This window comes from Littorina saxatilis, linkage group LG17 (genome assembly GCF_037325665.1).
Source record: "Littorina saxatilis isolate snail1 linkage group LG17, US_GU_Lsax_2.0, whole genome shotgun sequence".
Taxonomy (NCBI): Eukaryota; Metazoa; Mollusca; class Gastropoda; order Littorinimorpha; family Littorinidae; genus Littorina; species Littorina saxatilis.
Genome location: NC_090261.1, coordinates 57,706,822 through 57,721,514, shown reverse-complemented (window position 1 = coordinate 57,721,514; position 14,693 = coordinate 57,706,822). Strand labels below are relative to the sequence as shown.

General features: G+C 40.6%; 1 protein-coding gene across 2 annotated transcripts; it reads left to right on the top strand.

Annotated features, from left to right (window-relative positions):
- The first annotated feature begins 3,948 nt into the window (after window positions 1-3,948).
- Window positions 3,949-12,887, top strand: LOC138953129 (uncharacterized). Of its 2 annotated transcripts, XM_070324919.1 has the most exons (3): window positions 3,949-4,046; window positions 9,783-10,259; window positions 10,973-12,887. In XM_070324919.1, exons 1-3 carry the CDS (start codon window positions 3,989-3,991, stop codon window positions 11,227-11,229), a joined length of 792 nt encoding a protein of 263 aa, XP_070181020.1. In that variant the 5' UTR covers window positions 3,949-3,988; the 3' UTR covers window positions 11,230-12,887. The 2 variants fall into 2 exon arrangements, with proteins under 2 accessions (XP_070181020.1, XP_070181022.1); XM_070324921.1 differs by lacking the exon at window positions 3,949-4,046 and having other exon boundaries at window positions 9,684-10,259.
- The last annotated feature ends 1,806 nt before the right edge of the window (window positions 12,888-14,693 follow it).

Below are 14,693 nucleotides of genomic sequence, written 5' to 3'. Positions count from 1 at the left end.
GTCAGGTTTGAGGATGCACAGTTCTGTAGGTTCATCTCGGTATTCCACCCCCTCGGCTTTCTGTTGTAAATATTAAGCTGAGTGGTCGAATGTGGAAGCTACGTTTGGTCAAAGGTCACAGAAGATTTGCGTCGTGCAGCGAAGGAAAGAATCGCGATCTTGTTTCCGACTCAGTACCTCTTTGTTTTTCATTAGACCTGTCATTCTGCTTGCTCGGCTTTGTTAGATGTTTGCATATCTTGTTGCTATTTTCTTTGCTTTTATTATTGTTTCTTATTTGTGCTTCGTTTATCGATACAACGTCTTGTGCACGGGTCAAAATGTGTGTGTCAGTTGTCGTTTTACTTGAACTTGACGTTCGTGTTTCTCCGAACGTCTGTGTATCGAAACAGAGATACACGCACTCCAATACTCTGTAAGAAGACAAAACATATCGCTAGGTTTCATTTGTTTTTGATGAATGTATGACCTTTCATGAAGTAGTTTTGTTTTTTGTTTACTTTTGCCAGTTTGCCAGTTCGTTTTTGGAACTTTGCAAAGCAGTGTCGTGTCGTCTGTTTAGGTCTGGGGAAACACCAATGAAAAGAGCCGAGGAATCCCAGAGCGTTTCTATTGGGTTTGGTTTTGATTATCCATGTATGACCTGTTTCCTGCAACTATGGTAACCGGGGATTTATTGCCTGGGGAACATGAGATTTATTTCCCAGGTGCTTGTGAATGAAAACTCGTGAAAATGATGACAAAGCAACATGTTCCTAATATTCGCAAGTAAATCATATTCTTAACTTTTTCGCAACGTACTCGTAAATATTCGCAAGACATTCGTAATCATCGCAATGTATTCGTAACGCTCGCAAGGCATTCACAACCATTGGTTATGCCTGTCTTACACTTAAGACAGGCATTATAGCCAATACCCTCCAACTCTTTCCGCTCCATGCCATTCTCAAAAGCTTCTATTCTCACGAAAACCCTGAATAGCAAAATGAAGAGGCATCGCCAGTGTTGTATCTCGTTTGAGACGATCGTTACCAATCTATCCAGAACAGGTTAAGTTTTGTTTGGTTATCTTGCGTAGTTCTTGTGTTATGTCATGTCTACTGATGCAGAAGTCGATCACAAGTGTTTGATTTCATTTGATATCGAAGTGAAGAATCTTTTTATTTTAACCATATAAATGACACGACACGAGAACTAAACAAGATAGCCTAAAAACAAAATGTTTGGTTTAAACATGGTTTCATTGAACATTTAATTACTACAATACTTAATGAACACATTTAGAATCAATAAAACAACCTCTTTTGAGTAGATAATGAATTTGGCTTTCTCATCGTATGTACAAGTTGCCAATGTGTGTCAATCCTAAATTTCCCTCGATTTTTTTCAATTCAAACTCTAGGTTTTTGTTCGGTCGATTTGGAGGAAACCCGTTATTTAGAGGCGGTCACGTGTCCCCAGTAAACTAAATCTTTGACCAGAAAAGTGTGCCAAATGGCCAAGTGGAGTGCCTTTAACGGCACATAAACTGTGAATAAAATAAACAAGGTAATTTTTTTTTGGGGGGGTACCAAATTTGTTGCAATAATTATTTTGCTAAGTTTAAGTGGGCGGGGCTAAGCGAGGACTGTTGTAGCTGTACACATATCTATATACTTGGACGTTTCTTGTAACTACGAACATTTAATTTCAGGACTCTCGTTGGTTCACAGTCGCGTTTGTTACACTTTCAGCATTTAAGAAAAGGAATTTCAAGTAAGTGTTTGTTGGTATCTGCGTCACGAACAAAGGACTTATAGATATATAAATATGTATTGCGGCAGAGACTCGGTGAATGTTATTTTGCATACGCATGCCGGCTTTGAAAAATTCGGTGGAAGTTAAATACGGTCTGCGTCTTAAAAAAGTGACATTCGGTTTGGGCAATTCATCTACCTCGTTTTGTATTAAGAAGTCTTTGAATTCATGTCATATCAATGAGGATGATATTTTCATAACAATCATAGAAAAACAACAACGAAGGCACCAACACCAACACCAGCACAAACAACCGAAACAAAAACAACAACAACAACAACAACAAACAACAAGTCGCGTAAGGCGAAAATACAACATTTAGTCAAGTAGCTGTCGAACTCACAGAATGAAACTGAACGCAATGCAACGCAGCAAGACCGTATACTCGTAGCATCGTCAGCCACCGCTCACGGCAAAGGCAGTGAAATTGACAAGAAGAGCGGTTTAGTAGTTGCGCTGAGAAGGATAGCACGCTTTTCTGTACCTCTCTTCGTTTTAACTTTCTGAGCGTGTTTTTAATCCAAACATATCATATCTATATGTTTTTGGAATCAGGAACCGACAAGGAATAAGATGAAAGTGTTTTTAAATTGATTCCGAAAATTTAATTTTGATAATAATTTTTATATATTTAATTTTCAGAGCTTGTTTTTAATTCAAATATAACATATTTATATGTTTTTGGAATCAGCAAATGATGGAGAATAAGATGAACGTAAATTTGGATCGTTTTATATTTTTTTAACATTTTTCAGATTTTTAATGACCAAAGTCATTAATTAATTTTTAAGCCACCAAGCTGAAATGCAATACCGAAGTCCGGGCTTCGTCGAAGATTACTTGACCAAAATTTCAACCAATTTGGTTGAAAAATGAGGGCGTGACAGTGCCGCCTCAACTTTCACGAAAAGCCGGATATGACGTCATCAAAGACATTTATCAAAAAAACGAAAAAAACGTATGGGGATATCATACCCAGGAACTCTCATGTAAAATTTCACAAAGATTGGTCCAGTAGTTTAGTCTGAATCGCTCTACACACACACACAGACAGACACACACACACACACACACACGCACATACACCACGACCCTCGTCTCGATTCCCCACTCTACGTTAAAACATTTAGTCAAAACTTGACTAAATGTAAAAACAATAACAACAACAACAAACACAACATCGTTGCAGGTACCTACGTGAACATATCCATGGCTTTAATAAAATTCGCCCTACTCAGTCGCCTGGCTGTGTTGTTGTTCTTGTTCAGAACTAATACACGTGTAGGATGTGTGCAAATAAACCCTCTACAACAGCCTGACGTCATATCTACGTTCAACGTACATAATCACTACCAGTGTCAACGCCTGTGTTGGTACATAGCACAGTGCGCGCGATATTCGTTTCACAGTGTAGACAACGCTGAAGGCCACAACTGTGTTTTGCACGTGAATACCGGAGAAGAGGAAGAGTTGTTGGATGGATGGAGAGAGGAAATGGCGTCTGGGACTGGGTTGGTAAGTATGATTGTTAAGAATGTTTACTGTTGTGTTAGAAGAGAAGAGAGAAGAAAATATAAGTGCTTCGGGGTTTCGCAACATCCGAACAATGCTTTTAACGTTCAGAAATCATATATGAAGTACCTCTTGTATGCTGGCATAAGATCCTGAAACTTCCAAAGTTCTTAATACACCGGCTTCATCGCTAACATTCTCAAAATTGATACAAGAACCTCTCGTGTTTGACCATTAACGCGGTTGACATCAGTCCTGCATTCGGAAAAGCATAATACAAGAAGTTTGCAAGGAAACTATACCAACCAAAAACAAAACATAACTGCGTAGATAATTGTGTTTTTTAACTGTGCAAATTGCTGGATTTGGCATATTCTGAAGTTTGCCGATTCTTTACTAAATTAGAACCTTACGGTTTTTTTGGATCGATTTGTAGGGTACCCTAAAGCAGCTGTCACGAGACTTCTGTAAACTATATCTTCAATCCCAAAATGGTTAAAGATAACCACGTCGGGTGCCTGTTATAGTAAATATATTAAGAGTGTTTGAATTTAATGAGTATTATTTGTTTTTTATTTGGCGCTCAAAAACTGTGGCAATATTTTTTTCATTTTGTTTTTCGCATGTGTTTCAGCACTCTGGCCATGGCTGTTTGCGCAGACCGTGCAGCAACACAGAGATGTGTATACCCGTGCATGGTCATGAAAAATCCACGTGTGTTCATTACCCTAATCTACGTAAGTGCAGCCTTGTCTATCAGACTAACAGTACCTTTCTGTTGATGAATATTTTTTTAATAACTGATTTAAAAAAAAAGATTATTGATTCAAATTATATCAGAACTTCTTGATATCTGGAATCAAAGTAAATGTTGGTAAGCTGGTACATACAATATCAAGTCTGTGGCGGCAATCGTCGAAATTAAAACATATAATGTTCAGATGAAAACACCTAATTCAGCTATCCACAATGGGTAAACTTGTATTTGCCTTTGCAATAGTGTTCCAACATTATTAAATAAATTAGTCGGAATAGATCAAAATGGAATAACTAATACAGAGCAAATACAAACAATGTCAAATACAAATGAATGTGAGGCACTAAAATTACCAAAATTAAACTTCAAAAATACATGGCGTAACTTAGTTTTCTGGATAGTTACTGAAGTGACTTATAAAAAGAAACGAAAAATGTGCGAAAACTAAAGGACATAGACCGCCGTCGCTTTGGAAACTGGCATAAACAGCGCCATATTTGATTTCTAGGACACGGTTTTACAGCAACATCATACATCAGAAATGCTTAATATTTGGCACAAAGATGCACATGCTTTTATCTACAATCATATATAACGAATTTATGACAAAAGACTACAATTGAATTTATATTAAATTTTGAAATAAGGATTAATAAATATGCGGTTAGAAATTCATTAATCCTTATAACAAAAATTAATATAAATTCAACTGTAGACTTTAGTAAAAAAAAAAAAACATCGTTCCATACGATTGTAGATAAACGTCATGTGCATCTTTGTGCCAAATATCATGCATTTCTGATGTATGATGTCGCTGTAAAACCGTTTCCTAGAAATCCAATATGGCGGATGTTTCCATAGCAACGGCAATCTGTGTCCATTAATATTCACAATTTGTTCATTCATTGTTATAAGTCACTTCAATAACTACCAAGAAAACTAGGTTGTTCCATGTATTCTCCAAGTTTAATTTTAGTGCTGCACATTGCCAGGCATCTGTGTTTTTATTTCATTTAGTTAAGTGCTGTGTGTCTGTTTGTGTGTGTGTGTGTGTGTGTGTGTGTGTGTGTGTGTGTGTGTGTGTGTGTGTGTGTGTGTGTGTGTGTGTGTGTGTGTGTGTGTGTGTGTGTGTGTGTGTGTGTGTGTGTTGTGTTTGGATTGAAAACAAGTTTACCTAATCAAGAACATTCGTTTCATACAAATTGGGTTCATTTGGCTTGTGTTACTAAGACAACGTGTCAGCTCTGCCTCGGGGGTTTCACCTGCCTATATATGGTTTACTAGTCTTGGTGACAAATGCACAACGTCCACTTTCATTCTGTGAGGCTCACGGATTGACTATATGAATTGAGTTTGCTTTACGTTACTTGTATTTTTCTTTCTAAGGGCGTACTGAAACAAAAGGTTGTTGTTCCAGTACTGCCTTTATCGTCACGTTTTCTGAATTTTCTATTAGACTCTCATTGGAAGGGCTGTTGCATTATTTAGGACTCTCCCTTTTGTGGGGAATCCACTGTACCTTAATCTAGACGCACCCGGCACGATTGGCTCCAGAACGCACAACAAATAGGGGAAGGTTGCCGAATATGGACCGGCTCCTAATATGGACCAGCACCTGTTCTGATAAACTAACGGCGATAGAGCGCTAAAAAAACCACAATTTCATTCACAGTATTTACCCACTCTGGATAAGTTGCACGAGACAAAACAGTTGCAGAAACACAAACCTCAAAACCGTTTGGCTTTTTCTCTTTTTTACACTTTTGGCAGCTTTTAGTCTAAATTTGAAACTTAAAACGGACTTATTTCTGTCCACACCCAAAGCTGTCATCACACACAAATTTCTATATATGACAGCTAAGACTGTATTTCTTATCTTTTAGCAGTGTTGACCCCGAGGTCCTACTGCAAACAAAAAATAATAGCAAAATGTCAAAGTATGTGTATGTCCCCTAATGTGGACCACCTTCTTCAAATAAAAGAATTTAAACGCTAAATGCTGGTTTTAATAATTCATGAAGAACCCCTGCTGAAAATAACCTAACACTAGCCCTCGAGCTTTAAAAAAATAAAAGAAAAAATACACTCTTTTAAAAAAGTTACGGATCACTTTTTTACAAGCACGCCACACAAAACAGACAAGACCGAATTCTTTCATTTTTTTAAAAAATTATATAATTGAACAACCAAGGAGTAATGACAAACAAAGCAAAGATCGAACGCGGCAGCGACAATTTAGCTAGAGTGTGTCAAACGTGACAACCCTCGAAAATGGAATTCACAACAATGTGAATCAGTGTCAATAACGCGTGTGCCCTCCGTTGTGTGCCAGGCATTCAACACATCGTTGGCGCATGGAGTGGATCAGGTTGCATATGAATGCTCTGGGAACTCCATTCCACTCCTGCTGGAGCCATTGCAGCAGTTGACCCAGATTGGCAGGAGGAGGGTGATGTTGCTGTACCCGACGACAAAGCTCGTCCCACATGTGCTCTATGGGGTTCAGGTCCGGACTGTTGGCTGGCCACAGCATCCTGTTAACCCTGGCCTGCTGGATGAAGGTGTTTACAGCTGCAGAGCGATGGGGAGGTGCGTTGTCATCCTGAAGAATCGCACGAGGGCCGATCGCTTGGAGGGCCGAAACGACCAGGGGTTGCAAGATCTCATTCTGGTAGCGGACACCGGTCAAGTTGCCCACTACATGGTACAGAAGTGTCCTTAGACGTGTGATGATCCCTCCCCAGACCATCACAGAGCCTCCGCCAAATCGCTGTCGTTCCAAAACAGCGCCTTCTGCGAAGCGCTCTCCGCGACGCCTCCACACTCGGATGCAACCATCAGCAGGTTCCAAGCAAAAACGGGACTCATCTGTAAACAACACCTGAGCCCACTGCTGACGTTGCCATCTCACATGTTGAGTGCACCAGGCTCGGCAAGCTGCTCGGTGATTAGCAGTCGGGGTTGTTCCTCGGACTGGACGCCTTGCACGCAAGCCAAAGTTGTGTAAGCGGTTTCGGATCGTCTGACCACTAACAACAGTGTTGGTTGTAGCTTGTATGCGTTGCCTAATGTTGTTTGCCGTAGCCATTCTTTGTTGCATGGCCTGCCTCTGAATGAAGCGATCCTCTCTTTGTGTGGTGACTCTGGGCCGACCAGAACGTTGTCGCTCCTGCACTCTTCCAGTTGCGTGGAATCTCTGTTTTAGTCTGATGATGACAGAGGGAGCCACTGCAAGCCTCTGGGCCACTTGCCTGGCAGCAACACCGTCTTGTAGCCATCCTATTGCCCTTCCTCTATCCAAATCGCTAAGTTTTCTTCGTGGGGGCATGTTGCTACTGTGCATAATTGTGTCAGCGTGTCAACCTTTAAACACAAGCTGGTGAGCGATGTTCATAGCCAGGACCCGGTTGTAGCACGTGCATTACAACCTTTTGCCCTGGCATGCGTTCCGCAAATTTCATGGGGCTATAAAAACCACCCTTTTTCTTCCAAAATGCAGAAGCTTTTGAGAAGTCCCACAAAGGGAAATAACTCTGCCTGCCAAACACAATTCTAGGTCACGACTCATTGTTCATTTGTTAATTCAAACACATTAATCTTTTAATTATTATGTCGATGTTTAAAGGCACAGTAAGCCTCCTGTAAACCATCACAGAGCTCCCCGAACGTCTACATACAGTACAAGCATACTTCCATTTAAACGCTCACCGAACGGGAACATCCTGGCTGCTTTCTGTCGAGCGTGAGAAATTTTCAAACAATTTATTTTCGTGGACTTGGCCCTTTACAACAATGGCGCCTCGTTTTGGTGCTGAACGGCTGTTATGAATATCCCAGAAATCACGCCCGGACAGTAAGCCTCCGGTAAACCATCACAGATACTGTCAGGCTTTTACACACAGTACAAACACCCTTCCATTTGAACGCTCACCAAACGGGAACATCCTAGGTGCCCTACGTAAAGAGCGAGCAATTTTTAAAGAATTAATTTTGCAGATTGTCTCGAACACTTTTTGGACCCATCCTGAACTCAGGTCAAAAATGAGTTACTTCCCTTAAACTGGCGATAGCCGTGGATCGATGATAATCAGAAAGTTTTTGGACCGTGGTGCGTTTTTGCGCTAGACCTAACTTTTAAAATCTAAATAATGAATTGACAGCGTGTTTTCATCAAGACAAGATCAGTGCAATTCGAAGTTGTGAAAGTTTGAAAAAAGAAAAGCCCGGAAGCAGGGTCACGCAATAGGATCGTAGCAGACGACGGTTTATGCGGCATATCGCCGTTCCTCTCAACAGTCAAACGCCATCGCTAGAGTTCTTGTGAACCACAGCCGTTTGTTTCGTGCATAAACACGTGCTATTGTAGATAAGCTGACATCGAGTCGCATTCAAATGACTAACTGACGACTACATTGTGAAAAAGTGAAACTGGATCACACGGGTTCACGATGGCTCAGGGGTAAGATAAACCACGCAAAAATAAATTCTTTGAAAATGTTTCGCTCTTTACGGAGGGCACCTAGGATGTTCTCAATCGGTGAGTGTTTAAATGAAAGGGTGTTTGTACTGTGTGTAAAAGCCTGACCGTATCTGTGATGGTTTATGGGAGGCTTACTGTGCCTTTAATTGTTTGGCAATTTTTTATATTTAGATCCGTTTTTTCAACCGATCCTTAACTTTTTTTGAAGAGTGTAGACTTCTTATCGTTGGAGTTGATAACTTCATTTATTTTCTCTCTGTTTTTGACAAGTTTTCGTTAGCTTCCTGTTGTGCTTTAGATAACGTTCTCGTCAATATGTTGTACTGTCATGCAGGAACACCACTATAAGCTTCTAGCTTGTTGCTGTTTCTGTGAACTTTGTATACATGTCATGATTGTAATCTTTGTTAAAATAAACTTATGTTTAAACCAAACAGAAATGGATACATGTAAATTGTATTTGAATTAATCTGACTTGTACACTAAGGTGTATGATGTCATGTTATTTTGAAGTGTAGGGGGCTTTTTACAGTAATTTATGAAGGCCTCTTGACTGGTTCATATTAGGCTACCTTCCCCTACGATGAGAGAATGCACTTAAGGACGCTGCTTCTCTCCTGTGTTGGGAAACAAAACATAATTCAGAAGGAACGCCTGGCAGCAAGACTTCCACTCAATTTATGAAGTGGTGGCCTGACTGACTATTCGAGTTTAATACCATTTTAGTGTACAATTTGGATAATAGACCCATCAGGACCAATTCTAGGTGACCCGCTAAATGTTATAGCGGACAAGCCAAGACCCTTTTTACATTTAGTCAAGTTTTGTTTTTTATTGATCACACAAAAAATAAACAAGGCAAAATAAAATGTTGAATGAAAAATATCAGCGTGGCATATGTTCTAAGGAATGTCACTTTAAATGCTTTCAAATAATACACTTTATTGTTTAAAAATACTGAAAAGGAAGTTTTGTCGGTGGGTAGGTAGCACATGTCAACAAGTGCCTCTGAGTTCATAAAGTCGTAAAAGTCCTACCATATTCAGTAGGCTGATTCGCAAACTGAAAGCTTCAGGACATTTAACATAATCTATCATCTCAGAAGCATATGAAGACACATGTGCTACCCACTAAAAGCGTCACCATAAATCCAATTCCCGCTAACATGGTTTTACGCTATAGGTTTGTCTGTTTGTCTGTCCGTCTCTCCATCTGTGTTTATCTGTTTGGTTGCAGTGAATCAGCCAAGCACGACTTCACTGACGACAAGAACTACGAGCGCGACCAGCACGGTTCCAGTGACTACGACCAGCACGGTTCCAGTGACTCCGACCAGCACAGTTTCAGTGACTACGATCAGCACGGTTCCAGTGACAACGACCAGCACGGTTCCAGTGACTACGACCAGCACGGTTCCAGTGACTACGACCAGCACGGTTCCAGTGACTACGATCAGCACGGTTCCAGTGACTACGATCAGCACAGTTCCAGTGACTACGATCAGCTCGGTTCCAGTGACTACGACCAGCACAGTTCCAGTGACTACGACCAGCACAGTTCCAGTGACAACGACCAGCACAGTTCCAGTGATCGAGAAAACCTGCACGATGGATCAGGACTGTCCCGCAGGCACCAACACTGACTGCTATCAAGGCCTGTGCCTCTGTGAATTTGGCTTCCAATACTCCGTCAGTCGAGATGAATGCGTGGACTGTAAGCCTACAGCAAATCTTACTCTCTTTGTAGCATATTGGCTGTATGTTTGTTTATCTGTCACCAGAACACAAACACACACACAAACGCACGCACGCACACACGCACGCACGTATGCACACACCCACGTACGCGCACACACAAGCACGCACGCACTCACGGACGCACACACACATACACACACACACATTCACACACAAACACACACACACACACACACACACACACACACACACACACACATGAAATATGAGGGCATTGGCTTGTTATGGTCTTCTCCCTTAGCTCTTTGATGTAGTGATCCCGTTTATTCCCACAGCCCGGACCGAAGCAAAGACTACAATGTAAAACATTCGAGCTAATAGCTTGCAAAACGCGACCGTCACAGTGCTGCCTCAATATTAAACGTAAAATGACGTCATCAAAGAGAGCATCAATAAAAAACGGAGAATACTGTAACTAGCGAATGCCCTTAAAGATGTATATTATGTCTCAATGTTCATAACGTTTGGGTGTTGCTTAGAAATGCTCATTACACACACACACACACACACACACACACACACACACACACACACACACACACACACACACACACATCATCATCATCACCCGGGTCTTGATTGCCAGTCTACCGGAACGCATTTGGTCAAGAAAAATAAACGTAAATACGTAAACGTAAAAACACATCTCTTAGATCCTTATTCTCTCAGTTTCAGTTTGTGACGCGACAGACCCGGCTTTGACTACGTACCTTACCTATCCAGGGGGAGGTCTCAATGGGAATAACAACTATACCACTTATGGGTCGCCCGAGGAGTGCCAAGCAATCTGCGCCAACGATAGCAAGTGCCACAACGTCGAGAGGAAAATGTCATCCGGCATGTGCAACTACTCGTACGCAGGACCCACCCCGGCCAACTGGGGAGCCGGTATCGGATGGGTGTTCTACCAGAAAAATTGCGCCTGAGATCACTGTATGTCGCACAGAGGGATTTTTGCTGGAATGAAATTCAAATGTTACGCCTTCACGGCAAAGCCATCAGGAGCATGTTCTCGGGTTTTACCCCGACTTTAGATGAGATATACAAATGTATGCGTGTTTAGGTGAAATCATCCATCTGCACTTATGGCAGAATGTCAGAACGAGGTCTATTACGTGCTGCTGTAGCGACACATGGGTGGCCTGCGTACTTGTATACTACGTACGTGAGAAAGATCGCCAATGTAAAATAAACCATCTCACTATAATTATGTGTGTACATCATGTAAATGAGGTCAAAGTACAGTCTGGCAGATATATCAGAAATAGTTTTCCATATTCATATTTCATCAGAAATGGTTTTGAGAACTTACACCTGTTGGCAAAATTCCTATTTCGCTTTTGACGTTAGAGATTTGACTTTGGAAAAGACGCGTCAACAATGTCGACTTTCGGACCTCAGTGACGCAACACACCCGATGTCAATAACAAGCGACCATTAGATTAAAAATGTTTCCAGAAAAAAATGTGTCTTTTTTGTTCAATATTTGTGTTTTGTGTAGCTTAATAGTTCACCAACGTGGGAAAAAGTCGTTTAGTCGTACGATATGTGTGTGTATTCAAGCTACATGACGGTAACGTAGATGACGGGTGCTTGCATTTCACCTCACAGAGCCAGGAGTCACCGTAAAATTCTCCTGTGGGCGAAAATTGAACAAGTTGAAACATTTATATTGTTTCTCTTTTGCTAGAAAAAGTCGGTTAAGAAAATGACGGTTATGGAACTTTTTTTTCTTCTCTTCGTTGCCTCTTCTTTAGTCTCGGACGCACCTTAACAGGAAGCAAAGTCATGTAAATAAAATAGAATTAACTTTGAAGGTTGTCTTAAGGTTCCAAAAATGGGATCAAATTATATTCCCGAAAGACGTTACTGCTTGTGTGCCTATTTTCGCGGACATTTACTTTTAGCCATGATGTCGACGCACAAGGACTTCCTCCTTCACACAAATGACCGCAGCAACAGCACTGAGGGTCGTGTCATTTAAAATGATAGTGCATGTGATCAAAAAGATCTTGTAAAATAAATTCATGTTCTTCAAACACTCGTCCAGACAGGAACGTAGATGATTATTTTTGGCAGTATTTATTGCACTCAGGAGTAGGGCAAGAAATGTACATGTATGTATTGATGCGCCTCAGTTAGATGTCTCAGGCACCATGCTCTTCGCCAGCAAGACTGACTGCAACGTCCGATGTTATCGGTGCATTGAAACTCCTTTCGTGTTGGCTGGCTGGAGTCTTGCATGAATGACGATCTTGTAATCTGGGGCCCTTTTCTATAACGCGTATTTGAAGCTTTGCACATACTTGTTTTCCCTGTGTAGCATTTCTTGCAGTTCCAGCACGATCTCAAGTCTGGTTTGCCCTATGTTGCTGCAACGCTGTTCAGCCTGCTTTGAGTGGTCAGCAATGAAATAAAGCTGCACGAACTTTGGTTCTTCGTTGGGTAAAACTTGCAGACTTCCAATAGCCTTGAACTTTAAACGTTGGCATGTATACTGATTATCTTATCTCTCTTATCGTACGACTCTCGTATCTGAACTTTGTACTTGTACACGTACGTTGTTATACCTTTTTATACACACAAGAGCACCTTATCGAACGGGTCAACAATGTGTGTGTGTGTGTGTGTGTGTGTGTGTGTATGTGTGTGTGTGTGTGTGTGTGTGTGTGTGTGTGTGTGTGTGTGTGTGTGTGCAGATTTAAATACAACAATACGCCAGACCGACAGAGAAGCAAAGAGACATGCACGTGGAGGTACAGTTTTAAAATAGGCATTCGTTTTGCCTGATACGTTTTAAAACTGTTTATCCATCGTCATATTAAAGGCCCAGTCTGCCTCAAATGGTTTACAGAACGATTTAAATCTTCTCACGAAAAAAGCAGTTCTAACCTTATGGAACACACTTGCATCAGCATTTAACAACATTAACTGACACAGTTCGTTTGGATTGCTATTTAGCTTGCGTAAACCACACACCAGATTTCGTGGTTAGCTTTACCCCTGAGCCATTGTGAACCCGTGTCACATACTTTCGTTTTTACATTTAGTCAAGTTTTGACTAAATTTTTTAACGTAGAGGGGGGAATCGAGACGAGGGTCGTGGTGTATGTGTGTGTGTGTGTGTGTGTGTGTGTGTGCGTGCGTGTGTGTGTGTGTGTGTAGAGCAATTCAGAGAAAACTACTGGACCGATCTTTATAAAACTTGACATGAGAGATCCTGAGTATGGTATCTATAGACGTTTTTTTCATTTTGTTGATAAATGTCTTTGATGACGTCATATCCGGCTTTTCGTGAAAGTTGAGGCGGCACTGTCACGCTCTCATTTTTCAACCAAATTGATTGAAATTTTGGTCAAGTAATCTTCGACGAAGCCCGGACTTTGGTATTGCATTTCAGCTTGGAGGCTTAAAAATTAATTAATGAGTTTGCTCATTAAAGTTGTCATTAAAATCAATTTTTCGCAAACAGATATAAAATTGATTGCATCGTATTCTTCATCACATTCTGAATCTAAAAATATATACATATGTCATGTATACTCTTAAAATGTGATCACAATTAACGAAAAGAGATTAATTAGTCTTACGATTAAAATTTAAGAAATCTATCCAAAAATGATTTCATCTTATTATTTATCATTTCCTGATTCCAAAAACATATAGATATGATAGGTTGTATTCAAAACAAGCTCAGAAAGTTAACAAGAATACAGAAAAGCGCGTTTTCCTGCTTAGCACAATACGCAACCGCGCTATTCTGGCGTGTTAATTCAACTGCGTTTTGCACGTGGGAGGTGAGCGATTTCCTTCTCGCAGGGATTGACGAAGCTGTACTGTCTTGGGGAAAAAATACAGTGCGTTCAGTTTCATTCCCAGAGTTCGACAGCTTGACTAAATGTAGTAATTTCGCCTTACGCGACTTGTTTACAGGGGGAATCGAGACGAGGGTCGTGGTGTATGTGTGTGTGTGTCTGTGTGTGTGTGTGTGTGTGTCTGTGTGTGTAGAGCGATTCAGAGTAAACTACTGGACCGATCTTTATGAAATTTGACATGAGAGTTCCTGGGTATGATATCCCCGGACTTTTTTTTCATTTTTTCGATAAATATCTTTGATGACGTCATATCCGGATTTTTGTAAAAGTTGAGGCGGCACTGTCACACCTTCATTTTTCAATCAAATTGATTGCAATTTTGGCCAAGCAATCTTCGACAAAGGCCGGACTTTGGTATTGCATCTCAGCTTGGAGGCTAAAAAATTAATTACTTTGGTCATTAAAAATGTGAAAATTGTAACTAAAATTATTTTTTTATAAAATGATCCAATATTACGTTCATCTTATTCATTATCATTTTCTGATTCCAAAAACATATTCATATATGTTATATT

What these genes read in the sequence shown, in the direction of transcription:
- LOC138953129 (XM_070324919.1), top strand. Translation starts at nt 3,989, where the DNA reads ATGTGTATACCCGTGCATGGTCATGAAAAATCCACGTGTGTTCATTAC. An exon ending in TGTTCATTACCCTAATCTAC is followed by an intron (nt 4,047 to 9,782) that starts GTAAGTGCAGCC and finishes GTTTGGTTGCAG; the next exon opens with TGAATCAGCCAAGCACGACT. An exon ending in TCGAGATGAATGCGTGGACT is followed by an intron (nt 10,260 to 10,972) that starts GTAAGCCTACAG and finishes TTATTCTCTCAG; the next exon opens with TTTCAGTTTGTGACGCGACA.